The 19,223-nt window shown below is 43.1% G+C and overlaps 1 protein-coding gene across 2 annotated transcripts in view; it reads left to right on the forward strand.

Annotated features, from left to right (window-relative positions):
* znf407 (zinc finger protein 407) overlaps positions 1-19,001 on the forward strand; it is a 148,464-nt gene extending 129,463 nt beyond the window's left edge. The window contains exon 11 of one of the 2 annotated variants that reach the window (XM_079693716.1): positions 17,498-17,624. Coding sequence is in view for 1 of the 2 variants with exons in the window: in XM_079693715.1 (XP_079549841.1) it covers positions 17,498-18,357 (860 nt within the window). In the remaining variant the exon portion in view is untranslated. Of the gene's footprint in view, positions 1-17,497 lie in introns of both variants that reach the window. The other variant, XM_079693715.1, reaches the window with a different exon arrangement.
* Positions 19,002-19,223: the final 222 nt, after the last annotated feature.

Consider the following 19,223-nt stretch of genomic DNA (forward strand, 5'->3'; position numbering starts at 1 on the left):
GAGGCGCCTGAGAAACAGGCCAGTCCTCATTCATATAGCTTTTATTACCATTCTCTGGTTACCAACAATAATAATGCAGGGTATTTTATCAGCATTAACTTCACTGGTGTATATATCCATCTGTCAATATGACCATGCTCATATTTATTGGACATTGTTGCTTTGTGTGTGTGCATAGCTGTTTTTCTATTAAGGTTTTTTTATTTTTTAAACCTGATTTAATATTCATGTTACCAATATATATATATATGTCCGTTGATTTGAAATTCTAGATGGTACATGAATTCAAAAGTTTTCAGAACCTATCTTCGTGTCTAATGTATTGCTAGAAGCTATTTCCATTGTGCATGGCCCTGACGCCAATAACCCATCCATGCCAAGACTGGCATGGTTGGGTAGAATTCACTTAAATTAGCGTTATGGTTAGCTAATCAAATTGTTATTTCAACTTAAAAGTCCACTTGCTTTTACTTTGATGGATAGAAAATGCAACTTGATTAGAATCGGTCTCATTTAGCACAACATAAATACCTGTTTTCCTATTTGAACCCTAATAAGGGTCATTGCTGTGGCCCCCAGCATTAGCAATGCTGATTTACTATCATCCGTGACTTAAAAGTTTCACCACTGTTCTCTGAATATGCACACACACAGCACTTCCATCACCCTCAGTTCATACAGTGGGTCATCCTACATCGCTTATACATCAAATGTTAAACCAAACCAGGACCAGAAGTAATAGAACTGTTCCGACCAGGACACATTTATGTTAAAAGGACAGAACTATCCCCAAATATCCATGAAACCTCTGTGTTTATTTGTGTCTGCACCTGGGCATTTGAGTCTTTTTTTTCTTTGGTAGTGTGTTCTGTGCTTGTTCCAGTTAATTGCACACTGTATTGCACACAGCCTGTGTAATGTTTTTTTTTTTGGTTGACTTGTGGACCCTCCCCTGCTCTGCGCTGAGTTTCTCTCAGCCTCTGCTGTGTATCGCCAGCCTGTTGTCAGGAGAATGGATGGACTCCGTCCCCCCTAGTGAAAACCTGGCCAGACACCGAGCGCTAACCCACTGGATAACAGATAGACACAGACACCGCACATCCCTTTTGGGGATTTGATAGGGGGACTCAGAGTCTGCCTGTGTGTGTTGTGTCTGCGTCCACATGTGTGTGTGTGTTCCAAGAGCGATCCCATGGTCGTTTGTAACCCTGGCACTCTCATAGCACCTGCTGCCCAACCAAGGCAGCCTAGTAATGATGCAGACTGATGATGTTAATAAGAGGAGGTGCCCCCCTTGGCTACAGAGCTCAGGTAGGACACACATGCCCACTTATACACACACATACACAAACATACATGCACAAACAAAATGAACACTTAAGCATTTTGTTACATTCCGTAATCACGTTTCATCAGCGCATGCATACAGTATATTACATCCAGGAATCTTCAGGAAACCTGTTTGGTTTGTTCAAGGTGGGAGGTGGGAGGCGACCGAGCTGAGAAACAGTACTTCCTTATCAGTACAGGGATACAGAAATAATAATGGAAATAGAAATGTGTTGGCGCTCGGCGAAAATCTTTCTGCTGGAAGGAAGAAAAAGGAAATGATCACACATAGTGATGTCTTCATGCATGTAGCAATACTCTGTCTCTTTTTATTTAAGAGATAAACATCAGTAATTGGTGGTTGATGTACAGTTTCCGTGCTGCATTCGCTACAGGTACATATATACAACCGTTCTCTTTTAATCTGTGTGTGCGCGGCGGGTTTCGTGGATTCCAATGTTTGTTCTCGAGAGCTTAATCTCTTCTCTCCGTCATGATGGTTCTGTGTAGAAAAAAGATGTCTGGAGCTTATTCCAGGTTGGTAGTTACTTCCTCCCTCGGCAGTGTCTTCCGGAGGAATTGATGGAGTCGCTGTGTTTATTCCGGCAATGTCAGCATAGCACACACACTTTCACTCTCTCCTTCTCTCACGAGGTAAACATATTTTGCAGAAAAGCTGACGGAGAGCTTGTTTTAACAACCTCAAGGTCAGCAAGTCAAAGCCTGCAGTCGCCACGCCAGCCTCCCCGCGTGTCGCCGGCCAGTGTGTGTGTGTGTGTGTGTGTGTGCACGTGTGTGTTGCAACAGTATGGCATCTCCGTGGCAGATTTATACCTCACTGTGCACCTTCAATAATTCAATAACAGTGCCTGTGTCTCCTCCCCAGCTCTCAGTGTCATTATAGAACAGGGCTAAATGCCACCGGGCCTTCTCTCCGACAGTGTGTTTTCTACTGCAGAACCACAGCACACACACACACACTCCGGCGTGCTCCTCTGCTGCCCCACTTTCAGTCGGGCTCCCACAGCTTAGCAGGCTGTCTCCTGTTGCAAATGTTGCTCAAAAAGCTTGTCATGTTTCCACCTACAACCTGGTCATTTTAATTTCCTCTTCGACACGGACGATACTCCAGGATTGCATTTGACCATCATGAGCATCTAAGTGAATCAGATCTGCTCTTCCTTCACTTCCTTCATGGCCTGTCCATGCCTCCTCCCCTCCCCGCTCTGCAAGGCTGTTTTAACCCCCCTGACCCCTGGTCTCCTAGCCCTGCTTAGCTGAATTCTGGACATCCGTGACTCCTCCGGTATTACGGAGCTCCTTCAATCTCTCCCATCGATCCAGCTCCCCCCCTCTGTTGCTGTGTGCTTCAACCCCTCTCTGACCCGTCCCCGGCTGCCTCATAGTCCTGTCTAGTAATGTGCCCCCGTGCAATGCCCTCCCAGCGTGTGCTTGTACATGTGTGTGTGCGTGTGCGTGTGTTCTTTGTTGACCTGAGTGATGAGTGGTGACCCTCTGGCTGGCGCCTGGCGTCCTCCTCACTCCTATTGATTAGATCTGAGGTTTCATACAGTAGCCGCCTCACGTGACTCTGTCATTTACTGTCTCTCCTCTGTCTCCGACCTGTCTTACACACACACACACACACACTCACACACATGCATTTATTCAGTCATCTACGAAGCATGCGTGTAAGCGATGAGTTTGTTCTTATCCGCTCTAACAAATGAGATAGAGGTTAAAGCACCAGATTCCACATAGTGTGTATGCACGCACACAGGCATCCGATGAAAATGAGTTTAATTAAGAGACAACAGATGCAGCATGCTAACTGCTTGTATCGTTTAGCTTATAGCTAGAGAATGAATCAGCAGCGGAGTGAAGGATCAGAGAGAAAGCGAGGATACAGCTGTCGGTGTTAATGTACGTCTCAGGGTTTGATTTGATTTGATGGAGTGCGATCTTGCGAGTCTTTCATTTCTCAACGCGCCAGGTCGTTTCCTGCCCTTCCAGCCTTTGGTAAACAGCGTCCTCAGAAAAACCAGACCTCGATGTGTGTGCGCGCCTCCTCCACTCAGTCTTTGCCACAGTAGTGCTCAGGTTAAGTGTAGTTGCAGGCTATTATACATCATTAGGGTAAGTAAGGCTCAGGCAGCGCGGCAAGATAAATGGACTCTTTCAGATGCTTCATTCTTCACCGGCCGTGGCTGAAGTTGGACCTGACGTCACTTACACACACACACACACACACACACACACACACACACACACAAACACACACACACACACACACACACACACACACACACACACACACATATATATATATGCACGTATGCTGGAACAAACAGCTGCACAGAGCGGGCAGCTAGCCACTTATCCAGTCAGTCAGTCACAAATCACTCTGTCAATCAGGTGGTTTATAGAGGCTAAAGTCTCCTGATCGCCGCGAGTCAGTCAGTCCGGCCTGCCACTCTGCTCCCTCAGCGGAAATTGAAGCGTTCCTAATGGATAGATGTGAGAGTTTTATTGTGTTTTCACGTTTTATGATACATGTTAACGCCAGCCACACTGTATTTAGAGTGCGGTCATTTCCTCTTAACCATGTCAATTAGAGTCAGGCTGGAACACAAGTTAGATGTTGGTCTTTCAATAAAACAAGAGATTAGGCGTGCAGTGTGATAGATGGGGTGCAATTTATTCCTGTAATTAATGTGGCATTGAGTCAAAATGAATAGCATGTTTTTTGTTATTTATTTTACTTTGATGCAAACCATCGCAAGAAAAAAAGGGTTTACGCAGATTTGTAATCTTTTTTTAGTAATTGTTTTGAAATGAAATTGGCTTAAGTATTCAGCATTATCAGTTTGTGTATTAAACATCATAAAAGAAGGGTCAAGACACAAGTTGTATAACCTTCATGCTTAGTTTCAGACCATAGTCATGTAGAAAAAGGTAAACGTCCTCTGTTATCTCTCCTTTAACTTGTTGTATACAGTAAACAGGGGCCACAGAGGTGTCCCCTGCCCAGAGGATGGACCTCCAGCTGGGCTTAAAGACAGAGGCCAGCCGGACGGCAGAGCCACACAAACATGGAGGTGATAGATGAAGGAAGCCAGGAAAAAGACTAATTGTTCTCATTACAGAATAAATAAAAATCAATAGCTTTCAAAGCAAGGGGGGAGGTGGTAGTGGTCTTGAAGGGCACTGTAGTTATTGCATAGGAGTGGATTTTGTTGGAATTACAAGCGGTGGCGAAGGCGCAGTGGAACCGATCACATTTGAATGCTAATTCCAATAAAGGACAGTTAGATTAATAGATGTGGTGGTCCAGCACTGGGCCTCCACCCCCCCCCCCCCTTCCATGAAGCAGTGGGGGTGTTAGAGATTGAAGTTTTAAATGCAATTAAACGAGAAAACACAAGGCAGAAAAGGGAGATATTTCCCAATTCTTTTCAAATTAAAGCAGGAAATGTCATTACCAGGGGAACATATTTTACACAGGCAATTACGAGGTTAATACATCTTCAATATCCCCCCTTAAAGTCCTCATATATTTGTTCAGGGATCTTGTTCTTGTATTTTTGTTTAATTGGCTATGCAGAGGCTATGCAGAAGGTCTGCATAGAACACACAAACATATACAGGCACTCAAATGCAATAGATTGTTATACATTAATTCCCTTGAGGTTCAGTCTTATCTAAAACCACAACATAAATAACCTTTACAAATGCTCTAACTTTTGCTTAAACCCTTTTCAGAAAAAAGTAGTCCAGTAGTCATCAGTATGTCCTCACAAGTGTAGCTAAATCAACTGCACACACACAGACAATATTTCGTAGAGAACTCTGCAGCTCTGGTCTGGTTTCTCTCCGCCACAGATGACAGCCGTGTGTGTGTGTGTGTGTGTGTGTGTGTGTGTGTGTGTGTGTGTGTGTGTGTGTGTGTGTGTGTGTGTGTGTGTGTGTGTGTGTGTGTGTGTGTGTGTGTGTGTGTGTGTGTGTGTGTGTGTGTGTGTGTGTGTGTGTGTGTGTGTGTGTGTGTGTGTGTGTGTGTGTGTGTGTGTGTGTGTGTGTGTGTGTGTGTGTGTGTGTGTGTGTGTGTGTGTGTGTGTGTGTGTGTGTGTGTACTTAAAGAGCAGCTCTCACTCACTTGTTGACCTTTGGTTTGCTGTACATACAAAGTCAGAGCATGGGAACAGTGCTCATACTGTATACACTTTTCATGTAAGGAGAATCAGCATCAATCAATCACAAACTTTACAAAAAAGTTCACAAGCACTTTTAAAAACTTCTAAAGATGAATTTCAACAGAGAAAAATTCAGTCAAATCAAATAAATAGATTTTTTATAGATTTTTCAAATTGAATTTGTGGGAAAATTAGTTTTAATACGAGGTTTCAAATACTGAACTAGTCGGCCCTGTAACGCGTACATGCCAATCTCCTCAGAGTTTCCTCCCTGTCAGGTTGTTTTCCTCTGATTTAGCCCGTCTCACAGCCGTAGGGACACCACACTGTATGATAGAAATTCAACAGTGAAGCAAATTGGCAGAGCCACAGAGGGCGGATCCACAGCGAGAAGACAAGCCGGTAAGGAGGCGGAGTGCAGAGGAGGCAGTGTGAAAGATAGAGCGAGATGGAGACGATGATGGAGGGAGGGAAAGAGAGAGGCTGCGCTGGTTTATATAACATCTCCACCATGGTCTTTGGCATGCATCAGGGGGCTGAACCATCAATCACTCCATCTGTGTAAAATCACGAGCTGACTCCAATATTGCTAAATATTTATACTGTCACATACACACAGGCGTGCAGATGAAAAGAGTCATTCATTAGGGCCTTCTCAGGCCTGTCAGCCTGGAGATGGAGATTAGAGAAGCAACCTCCCACCGCGCCTGCCTCTCCTCTCGCCGAGCTCCTCAGCCCTATATATAGAGCCATCAGGACGATAAATATCTCCAGCATGCCTGTGTTAGGTAAATACCCAGTAAATATTGCAGGGAGGATCCAGGCTAAGCCAAACAGACCTGGGTGAACGTGAGTGTGTGTTGCATATAAGTGTGAGTCGCTGAACACAGAACAACAGGGGGTTGTCATTAAATCTATTGTATGGGTGTACTGTATGAATGGTCAGGCTTTGATTTAGTAGGCATCAGTGATGTTTAAAAAATAAATACAAATAATGGTTGTTTCAGCAAGACAACAACCATTAAAGGTCCCATGTCATGGCCATTTCTACTGATCATAATTCCATTGTTGAGGTATACTAAAATAGATTTATACTGTGCAATTTCTCTGTAAAGTATGTATATTCACCGGTATTCACTCTCTGGCCTAAACGGCTTGTTGGAGCTCCGGCCCCCCCCCCCCCCCCTCCCTGTGAGCCCAGTGTGCTCTGATTGGTCGGGACGTTGTGAGTGAGTTGGCTTACTGGTGTGGTTTCCGGGTCGGCGATACAGCGGGACAGTGCGAAACTCATCCTGAGCACACACAAACACTCACAGCCGAAGTAAAAATAAAAAGTGTGGCTTGATACTGAGTAAGAAAAAGGTTTATAAACGATGTGAGAATGGGTCTGCGGTGAGCATTTCTCCGCGATCCCATCTCGTCTATTAGGGAGCTTTATGCAAGTAATTGGGACTCCCTGTTAGTTGAAAATGTACGCTAAAGGTCCTGGTGTGTGAGGAGCTCCGCCGATTGGTCCATTTTGGTTCCGGGAACAAATGGGAAAAGAGAAATCTCCAACGAGGCGTAATGGGTCAGCATAGACAGGTCTTTTCTGTGTTAGAGTTTTACTCGCTGCAGGGTGTACTTTGAGGGTTTTTGACTCTATAGACCGTTTACATGCATAAAAACCTTCATAACAAACAAGGGGACAGGTAATAACCAGAAAAGCATGACATGGGCCCTTTAATATAAAACTAAAGTCAGTTTTCAGCATTGCTTTGCTTCTTATATAGATCTGTCTTTGTAAGTCCCTTTGTTTTGGGTCTACAAAGTGTGTGATGTACTCAGAGGATTATGTCATAGGGTTCTGTTAATGTGCATCATTTGGGATGCAGTGTTTTGGAAGCTTGACCCAGCTTGATTTGAATGGAAGTTCAACACAACTTTTCTGGAATATAGAGGGGGATCTGGTTGTAAAGCTATAGGACTATCTTACAGCCCTTTCAGTCAAGCCTACGGATGCCTTAATGCCCTCGATTCACTTACATTGTCCTTTGTGTCCATGGACCATTGTACATGGTCCAAATCCCAGGGTAAAAAACAGCATACCTTAAAAGCTTTAGCCCGGAACTTTATGGATTTTGACTATAATGTTTGACTGTTGGTTTCAGCTCCTATAGTCTACAAAGGAGACAGAACAAATGTGTTTGTGTTTCTATTCATTTAGTTTCTACAGAAAGAAAAACCTACAGTATATATAAAGATTTGTCTCACTTTTTCAAGTCAGTACAAGAGGATGAATACTGTTGGAGCTAAACTAATTGGTCAATTATTGTTGAGTTGATACATATTCTTTTTAAATGTTGTGTATTACATTAAAATCCAACATTTCTTTGTGTTTTGGATTGTTGATCAGACTAAACAAACTAGTTGATGATGCCAACTCTCTTTGATTATTGCTCTCTGTACTGAAATCTTCCTTTGCTCACTGTTTCTGTCTCTTTCTCTAGATTTGTCTTGTATTCTGTTACTCCCCCAAACCATTATGACCTCTTCGATTTCTCCAACCATTTCTTTTTTTATATTCTGGAGGAAGCCATTATGTTGTGACTTTCCTTTCTTTCCGTCTCGACAGACCTTAGATCAGTGCCCTGGCCAGGCCTTGGAAACAAAAAGACACCAGCAACATCATCTTCACACTGTAATTACGAGAATGGGGGGGAATGGGTGCGGGATTCATTTTGATTAGCAAAAAAGCTTTGATTCTCAAACTCACATCCATAATTAATCATTAAATCATGGGAGAGTGAGTGAGACGGGTAGATAGGGTGACACAGTAACAGAAAGACGGAGGGATGGAGAGATGTGGCAATGAAGAAGGGAAAAGCTTATAATTATCTGCAGAAGTTTGACATGCCCAGTAAATCCACGAAGATGTCTGACATGGCTAATTAAAGTAGCAATCAGAGGTCCACCTCCAGAGATCTTGAGTGAAAGACAAGAGAGTTGGAAGAACGAAAAGAAAAGGCTAGAAAGAAGGCCTAATGGGGAGAAGGGGAACACGGGAAAGAAGGGTGTTGTGATCTTCATCAACCATCCCTCTTGTATTCCTGGATGAGGCTGTTAGGCCCTGTGTCCACATTGTGTCAGAAAGGTGCTGGCAGGGCACTGGGGAAAGCCTCCTCCCAGTGCTTCATCAACAAAAACGCTCCCAGCGCTTTTTCTAATTCCATGACATTATCTCGACAAAGTATCACAGCGTTTTATGACAGATTAGCACCGCCCTCTTTGATTTCAATATTTTTGTGAGACTATCTATTTGTTTCCCTTTTGTTACCATAACAACCAGCTGGAGGACGCTTACTCTCACACTTTGTATGAATAAGCTTCAATCAGCTGTAAAGCGAGGAAGACCATCCCCCTGCACGATAAAAGCGACACTGGAGACATTTGTCAGCTCGTATGATCCGCTCAAACAAATGAGCTTTCCGGTCTATGGTATGATGTCTGATAGACCTTGGCTCTGATACACCTTTTCTCTTTTCTGTGTCATTTCTTTTCTGCTTGCATCACACTGGGATCTTTTCTGACCTTCATCTGCAGAGGATCTTGGAAACAACCCACAAATAGTACTACATTGGTCACATCTGGCTACTCATGTTTACAGTTGAAATTGTGCTGGAATCTTCTGATTTGCGCACTCAGTGACGTAAGCTGCAGTCATCAGGTGTTTGAGGCCTTTCAGCATCAGACGCCCTCTCACTGGCATCCCCGCTGAGGTCGATCAGGTCTCACTTTGTGCAACTGTGGCAACCTCCCACACATTTGCTCCTTTTATCCATAGCCAAACAGATGAATTCCCAGCAGCCTCTGTGTTACGGTGGATGGCGCTTGTCTTCCCTGTGATGCAAACTGTGCTGGATAACCAAGCCTTCATACTTAACCTTCTTAATTTGAAAATCCCCTCCATCTGGTCCTCCCAGGGAGCTGTTAGCACTGTTAGCTTGTTTCTTTTTCTTCTCTTTATTCCATTTACAAAATCCTTTACTGGATCCTGAATTTATTTCTCAATCTAGGTTTCTGTTTCCCTTTTTTTCTTTTGTGACAATTTGGTGTACTTAATGTGTACTGTACCATCTTGTCATTTAGTCAATGGTTTCAGGAATCACACACGCTCTCCAAAGGATGGATGAAAATTGAAGGTGTAGTGAGGATGGTTTCCCAAATGATTGTATTTTTTTGATTTGCTCCCCCTTTCACCTTTCTCTCTGTCTGTCTCTTGCTCCCTCTCTGGGGGCATACCCCCAGGGGACATGAGGTAGATAGAGTTAGTGTGGACCAGATTATACTTACACTGGGTCATCCTCTGTCAGCAGAAAAAGAGCTGAGAGCAGGACACTGACCTCCGTCCCCTCGGACCACTGTGTGTGTGTGTGTGTGTGTGTGTGTGTGTGTGTGTGTGTGTGTGTGTGTGTGTGTGTGTGTGTGTGTGTGTGTGTGTGTGTGTGTGTGTGTGTGTGTGTGTGTGTGTGTGTGCGTGCGTGCGTGCGTGCGTCTCTCTCTGTGATGTAAACTGTACTTTCACCTTTTGAGCCCTTCCCAGCTCAATCTACACAATCCTCCAATATATGTTATTGTCCGGTGTGTTGGGTGTTATTCATGTATGTATGTATATATATATATCTTTTTGGTATCTTGGATGAAGTGCCTTGGTTTATCAGTGTTGACCCAGCATTCTTGTTTACTTCTACTGTAGGTCAGGTAGCGATTTCCTGTTAGTAATAAGGTATTACACAGAGTGTTACACAACACGTCTTTTAGCTCTTTATAATTATTTTTGGTCAAAATTACTGTCATGCTCATGTGAGGCTAGACTGATCTTTTGGGTTTTCTGAAAACATGACTAATTATTTCGACAGTTATTTGTTTTCCTCTAAACCTTGGTTAAATTTAGCCGGGAACGTCTCACGATGTTGGCTTGTACTCACCCAAAATCACACCAAGATCTGTGCTCATACATGATGCATCAGTCTGAATATTGCAAACATCATTTATCCTCTTAGCTTCTAATACCTGGCCCACCAGAGCAGTGAAGAGAACAGGATAAAAGCATGTAGGAAAACACATTATGGGATGTTTCTGAGATGTATAGCTTTCCTGCCAGGCTCAAACTTTACTCTTTATGGTGGAAACCTCAAAATAAAGAAAGGGACTATAAACCTTAGAAAACACTTCACAGGAACAGGGAAACCCTATTAAAAAACATAAATCGCATTACTTCCTGTGTGTCAGAGGACTTTTTTGAAGAGTCTTTATGAGTGTGTTTTAAATGTGTTACGTCTCCTGACACAGAGAATAACTACCCTGAGCAGATTATGTAAAGGATATGAATTCGCTCTCTTTTTAACGTCTGACCGAAGTCACTGATGGCTTAAAATTGGCCTTCAGAGCCACCATATCGGTGTCGCAGCCCAGAAGGCCCCCTGTCAGTCGGTGCCCTCATTCTCTTGTGTTTATTCGTCCTTGGGGTGTGTTCAGTGCGTCTCCATCTCTCTCTCTGCCCGCTCCACCCGCTGTCAATCTGGCCGCCGTATAATTGGTTGTTTTTTGGTCGTCCGGCCTGTCCTCCATGGCGTTGATTCATAGCGTTTGTAAAGGTGACAGTAGCGGCTGTCCCTACCAGACAAAGTAGAGCCATCACTAGCCAGACCTCAGCTGACCTGCTAGTTTGTGCACACACACACACACACACACACACACACACACACACACACACACACACACACACATAAAGAGGAACTCATACACACATATGAAACACATGCAGCTTCGCCTGAGGCCTCACAGGGGAGGAGAGGCAGGTAAGGTCGACATGTACACAGACAAATGCACACACACACACACACACACACACACACACACACACACACACACACACACACACACACACACTTTAAAAGGGAATATGTTCTGCGAAAAAACGATTCAACCTGTCATTTTTTTATAAAAATCCTTACCTAATATACTCATCCAGGGTTAGAGATTGAGGGGGGTAAAGAAAGCTCCTAAAATATTTATTGAGGGGTAGAAATGGCCAATATCTCGAATGTATGTAGTATTCAAAGTAATTAGGGTTTTTACATGACTCCTTTCTGCCTAAACATACTTTACATTACTCTACATTTCCTATAGCAATATCTAAACATACAAACAATTCATAAAGTACACAATGAACGAAACAGAATGCATGCAAATCTAAACAAATTAAGAAAGTATTTCTTAGTGAACATTGCATACAATCGTTGACAATTAATCAACAAAAAAAACACATTTAAAGACATTAAATACATAAAACATAAAGACACAGGCTCATATGCAGGCCTCTCCCTGGTGACCTGGATACTCCCAGAACTGACACTTTATCTACTTAACAGTGTCACCTTGAAAAGCCTGCCCCAAGGACACACACACACACACACACACACACCAGCTTGTCTGTAAATATCCCCCCACAAATAACAGCTATATGTGTCTGTCAGGTTTAGGGGTCTCTCTCCACCATGCTCTTTTTAAGGCTCCGGCTTCATATCTATAATTGAAGGTAATCGGCTGGTAAAAGGATTGTAAAGGGCTTTGCGCTGTCGTTAAGTATTGATCATAAGCGCTGGCTTTTTCATGGTCCTGCCATTGACCTCGTAATTGATTTGGTGAGCATCTTTTCTCTCCCCTCTGTTATGTTTGATATTTGACTTTGCTTGCTTGTAGTGTCTTCAGATTTCTTTTCTCCCATGTTTGTGTACTTCTATCCTTGTAAGAACCAATTAGGATGTAGTGTGCTGTACATGCGGGTTAAGTCCAGAGTTGAATTTAGGTTTATGGATTACAACCAGTGCCATGTCCTCACAAGTGTTACAAGACTAACAAGTGGGAGGCGTGTGTGCACTTGATTACATGTGCATGTGCAAGCGAGCTTACATTTGCACCGACCTGACCCGTGTTACAGCGGGTGTAATTGATTGTGTGTGTGCCGGTGTCTCGGTGTTAAGGTTAATTTCTCTAACTGCTGGTAAGTGCTGTCTGACCGCTCCCCTGGCGGCCTCTCCGAGCTGAAGTAATGCCACTTAGAGGCCCCGGGCCCCCGCCGCCGGCCAGCCCATTGATCCGCGGATCAATAATTGCATCTGTACCGTACACGTTAACAACACACACTGGTGTAAAGCAAGCAGTCGCGCCGCACAAACGGTTAGCAAACTGCAGGCCAGGGATCATCTGAGGGTGCTTAAAGAAGTCTCCAGCAAAATCAGGTTCTGTTATTTCAGCGTCATTTAATTCATTTGACATTAACCCATATGGAGAGCTGATATCATTATTATATCTCCATGCCGTGACGACAGTTATCCTGACATTCATCTTGTCTGATCAATGTTGAACACTTTAAACAAGACAGTGACAACAAAGCAGAGACTACAAGAAGAATAGGCACATAGTGATTTCAATGTTATCTTAACTAAAGAGCTGCCAATTGGTTGGATCGATTATTTGATCGGGAGGAAAAAAAAGCCAACTCTTTTCATGGTTGATTAGTTGTAATTATTGATGCAGACATTTTTGATAAATCCTCTCAAACATGGAGATTTCCATCTCATATAAGCTGAAAGTCAACGTTTTGGTCTTCGAGGTAAAAAAAAATGAATCACTTCTGACCCTTTTTGACGTTTTACACAGATTAGCCGATAATGAAAATAATGGGTGGGTTGCAGCACAACTATAGCTTTGCTTTCCAGCAGCATTTCTAATCAGGTCTATTTCTGGGACATTCACTTTTAGAACTGTAGGACTGTTTCTATGACTGCCATGATTCTTAGCAACCAGATCTGACATTTCAATTCACTTTTGGTGGCGATTCAACCTGTTAAGCCAGAGAGACCCCGGTACTGGGGGCCTCCTGCAACATCTTACGGGAAACAGTGTCTGAGGGCATGTTCATTTAATAAACTGTGAATGTTTTATATCCATGTAACGGAAAGAAACTCATCTAACTGATCATTTAAAAAAAAAAATCCACCCAAATCACCTCAGAGGTGGAGTTTTTTTTGCTAAACCTCTCTAAAAAGGTCAAATGTCAGTTGTTTTGCATCAATCTTGATACAGGGTACTTATTATATGTTGTCTACTTTGGATTCTTAAAGCTTTTAGTCTACCTTAGCATCATCCAAGGGTAGTTTTCACTGTAAGTAAAAAATAATTTTTGGACGGACACTATAATTTACAGTGTTTTACCATGTTAAATCTGAATTTTCTTTTAAATAAAAAACATCTATATTGATTCTGACTTTTCTACATCCAACTGACAGGTTTATCATTACTTTGAGAAAAAAGATTATTAATTGAACCCTTTTAGAAGGGAAGATATGGTCATTTGTTCTGGGAATGTCATTTTCGAGCCTGAGACCTGAAAAACAGGCTCAGGGCTAAACAAATATAGCTGTCGTGTAACGTGTTTCCACAACATCCCTGACCCTAACCCTTGAATGTCCAAATAGTTCCCAGATCAGGTCATATGGATAGAGAAATAAATAGCGTCAAGCACTACAGTATGTTCTGATCTGAATTACCATTCATTAAATTCATATAATAGGTACTATGAGCTTTATAGATGTGTATCCTTACTAACTAATTCAGTTTTAATAAGACTTTCCTGTCATCTGGAAATCAAAATGACATCACCGCTTGTCTCTGCAAGCCTCTCTTCCTCCTGTTGTTTTATTCCTCTCAGGGAGCCTCCATCTTGTTTCAGATCACAGCCAATAAAGCAGCCTGCCTCTCTCTATCTCATCCTCTCTCCTACTTCCTGTTAAAGGAATCAGTCAGTCAGAACACTCAGAACACATATTAAACAGGCATCAGCCTCTCGCCGGGGCCAAATCACGCTGTTCAAATGTTGTTCTTTCACCGGGAGCGCAGGACAACTGAAGAGATGGGATCTGCAACATTAACTTGATTCACGGCTGCGGCGACTGAGTGACACCCCATAAACCTCAGCGGGCCGCCGCCGGGTCCCACCGACAGCACCCCACAGCTAATGTGACACACACTAGCAATGCGTAGCCTTACCACCCCCACAGCAAAACACACACACACACACACACACACACACACACAGACACACACACACACACACACACACACACACACACACACACACACACACACACACACACACACACACACACACACACACACACAAGCAGGGACTGCCATATACATACAAATACATTTACTAGCATACACCAGTTAAGCCTGACATTAACATCCACCCACATATTGACACATACATGAATTCAGAGTCACATAAATGTGTACATATATCTAGCAAAACAAAACTTTATGGAGCTGAACATACAAATATCGTCAGGAGTTCACACACCAAAATGCCCCCTGTGTCTTAAAACACACACATATATACAAACAGACGGTATAATAATGCAGCAGAAACTGCATCAAAATGGAGTTATTGTCCTCTCACAACGACCTCTCGGCTCGCAGCGTTTTGGCGTAGGCAGTTAGCATGGGCCCTGTAGCTCTGTGTAAATAGGTAACCTCTCTGCTGCTCAAAATGCCAACTTCCTCCGGCTGCCTTCGACAGTGCCGACTCCCTCCACACACTAAGTACTGCAGTTGTCACTTGAGATACAAATAGCACAGTCCGAATTGCTTTTTACTACACAGACTTGTTGCCTGTAGTCACAGTGAGTTTTTTCTGGTTAAAGAAATGCACATTGTTATCTTGTACAACATGTGTAAGGAGGGTAGATAAATAGAGACACATTTAGATTCATAACGTGACAATTGAGACAGAAGCAACAGGCAGGCCTCAAGTCTTTCTCCTTAGGCCCAAAATCAGGGAGTTCTAGCAAAATAGTTTTTAAAAATAATGTTAAGTTTGAATGCAATATTACCATTATATCAATCAGAGCAAGGCTGTACTCACCAACAAAAGTCCCTCTTATCAATGGACTAATTCATCAGTTCTCCTTTACTCCTTTAAGGAGACCAAAGATATAAAATTTTAAAAAATTGACTTTCCCAATATTCATTTTTCTTCTGTGCCATGTAGGTTTGTAAATTATCTATAATTGGTTAGGCCAGTTATGATTCAACTCAGTAAACACTCCTTCTTTTCAGTCTTTGTGAAAAGAGATTTTGAAGTGGCTCTCTTTTGCCCAGTGTTCTCTCGTTTTTAACTACTCCCTAAAATAAACCTAGCAATCGTAGACACTACAGTTGTGCGTGTACATGTGCAGTTGTCTTTCAAATAACAAGTTCTTGTTAGGCATTAGCTCAGGACAGATGTATATACAGAGGGATGTCACCATACCTTTAATACAAAACGTTTAATAACATACACTCCCCTATTACAATTTGCATACTGGTTTTCTCTAATAATTATTTTGTAGTTTTGGACCTGCTTCCAATGCAAAGTACTTGGTGCCTAGAAGGTCTAGAAAAGAACAGAAACCTCTGTGTTTGGTGGTTAATTGATAACTTGAAGGCTCATTTGAGTTCTTAGCTGAATCTACGAGCTACATTTAACTCTTTGGCACACAACTTAACACCTTCACCTTTGCTTACGGTCATTTTCTAGACACTATCATCTCCAGCTCTTCATATTAAGAGAGTATCTGCACAAGACGCAAGTTGTTGTTACTGAAGGACTAGTGGTCACTGTCCACTTGTCCAATAAGAGCAAGAGTCGAGTTTCTCAGTGCCTGTTTATACCGGAAACGCAAACAGTATCTGACCCAACTGTGGCCTGTCCGGACAGGCCACAGTTGGGTCAGATACTGTTTGCCGCACAACTCTGACTTTCTGATCACATTGTCAACCTTGGAAGCGCAGGACATTAAATGTCAGGGGGAGATAGGAGTATCAATGATTGATGACTTTGTTCCTGTATGTACTGAGGGATCTGTGTGATCTCATTGCTACCCTGGGGGGTAAACTTTGTTCCCTTTCGAAATGTCAACTTTTCAGGAAATGAGCTAAAAGCAACAAAAGTTATTTTGTTCTATCCAAAGAAATGTCATGTTTTTCAATAGAGATTTGGATACTTTAAAGAGTTTCATGGACCTAAGTAGGTGTAAAATCTGCGCACTTTGAAAGGCAAATCTTAAATCGACTCTAAATACTGCATATGTGGGTCCATTTATTCCGTGCGTGCTTCCATGTGGTGCGAAAACAGTCCCCTCTCCACTGTCTCAAATTCCAATTTTTCTGCATAGATTAGCCTATCTGTGTGTGAGCCAGGCGCTGTTTAAACACTGGCATTTCTAACACTGTTCCTATCACCTTGGAAACGCCATGGCAACCTGTGATCTGAGAGGGCACAGTGTGGCTCAATTAGCACCAGCCTTGTCTCACCACCCTCTCCCCCCCAGCCTAATATCTCCATATTCTGTCTCCTTTCAAACATTAAGTGACACAAACATGTGACGTGTTACATCACCTTTTGTATCAACTTCTCCATACTGTGGCCTTTCCCTAACAGTGATGGATGCACAGACGTAGTAATGTGTGGTTACCAAGAACATTAAGAGAGAGGCTGAACATAAACTGCCCTGTGTGATACCGTTTATGCAGTTATTTTTGCTCTGTTTGATACGATCCTGATCATCCTGGCATTAAAAGAAAATCCCTCCTATATCTGATTTGAGTTTCTTTTATCTTTTCTATTTTTATTGGCTGTAAAAAAAGACATGCCATGACTTAATGAAGATATACAGGGTGTTAAGAGTACTCACCTTAATCATAGTGTTAATTTTGTTCACGAAAGCTACGAGACAACGCGTTTGTCGATTACCTTTTATTCAACTAGACAAACCCGACGAACAAAATGGCCTTGAACACCAACTTAGCTAAATGACTTGATATCATCAAAAATAAAACTCTACATTGGCAAAAATGTGACACATAATGTCTAATGTCTCTCTGTATTTCAGGCATTGTGTCCAAGTCTTTCGAGTGCCGTCTGAAAGGTCAGGGGGCCACGTTTGTGGAAACAGAAGCCATGGAGTCCCCGGTGCACATTAAGAGCTCTGATGGCGCCTGCCATGATGACTCCATCCAGCAGGTCATCATCATCCAGGGCTACGGCGGCGGGGAGGTGACCATCGACCAGGCTCTGGAGCAGTCTGCCGCCGCCACCCTGCAGACCCTGGCTATGGCCGGCCAGGTTGCGGAGGTTCTCCACATCACAGAAGACGGACAATTCATCGCCTCGGGCCGGGAAGTGGCATCGGGGGGGGCCCACCTGGCCGGGGGCAGCACCCAGTACGTGGTGCTGGAGTCGGGGGAGGCCAGGAAAGAGCTGCGGGCCGTGGCCAAAGGAGGGATGGGGGTCCCAGGACAAGGTCACATGGTCTCAGAGTCCTCCACAGCTCTAGACGCTCTGCTTAGCGCCGTCAGCGAGATGGGGCATCACGAGGAGCAGCAGGAGGGAGCTTCAGCCGTTGATCACGAGTCCCCTGAAGTCGCCGAGGCGGTGCAGAGTGTAGAGCAGCAGGAGAGGAAGCAGGAGCAGGAGGAGATGCAGGCGAGGGGCCGGGAGGAGATGCAGGAGGTGCTGCAGCTCGCCGCCTCGCAGATGATGAAGGAAGGCCTACACCAGGTGATCGTCAACGACGAAGGGACGCACTACATCGTGACGGAGCTGGACAACTGCACCCTGCAAGTGGAGGGAAGCATGTATGGAGAGGTGGCGGGGGGTGAAGAGGTGGTGCAGCATTCGGAGCCGCAGGCTGGAGAAGAGATGGTGGTGTATCTGGATGGAACCCCTCATAATATCGTTCTGGAAGGGTAGAGGAGAGAAAAATCCACTTAAATGTTTGATCTCAGTTCTTTTTTTTATTCTGTTAATGCCTTTTTTTCATGACTTTTTAATTTTGTATTCTTTTACCTCTTGTGCTATTCTAAACTCAGGTCATTTATTCAGAGGGACAGTCTTTGGTGCTGTGTTAGTCAACTTGCAAAATGTTCAACCACCATATACCGTCAACAACCACTCAATGATTAATGCATTGCAACAAAAGAAAATGAAATTATTTCCGCCTAAAATATTATTTTCTCAAAGATTCTCTCTAATATTCTTAGTCAGTACAAAGAAAAATAGGTTTTCTGCTTGTTGTCTCCTTTATGATACCTTTCTTTAACAGTACCTTTAGTTTTGTGCAGATGGTAGAACCTTGACTTAGACACAATAGTTTATTCATTTTATTCATCATTTCCTTTATTCACATCCTTTGTAGGTATTGTTTATTGCTGAGAATGAAGTTGAATTTAGAAATATGAAAAACAGATGATTTATTATAAAAATGAAGCTGATAATGTACATTAAAACATTAACACCCTTCATCTGTTGGGAAACCTCTAAAAAACATAAATGCAATTTCATTTCTGACAATAAAGATTGATTCTAGTTTTTAACAACCGGGTCCAGATTATTTTATCAGTACTATTTACACCGTTACATGTACACTATGGGCGACACGCACGCATCAGCTGAAGGCTCCCATCATGCTCGCTGATCACTAACACAGTCATTACCATCACCATTATCATTATCGTCATCATGATCGCCATCATCCTAATCGTCATCCTCTCTCCTCTCAGGCCCATTCTGTTTCATTGCATGCAACACACTCATCCTTTTTCCCCACAGCAGTATTC

Source organism: Notothenia rossii (assembly GCF_949606895.1).
Source record: "Notothenia rossii genome assembly, chromosome: 7".
NCBI classification, from domain to species: Eukaryota; Metazoa; Chordata; class Actinopteri; order Perciformes; family Nototheniidae; genus Notothenia; species Notothenia rossii.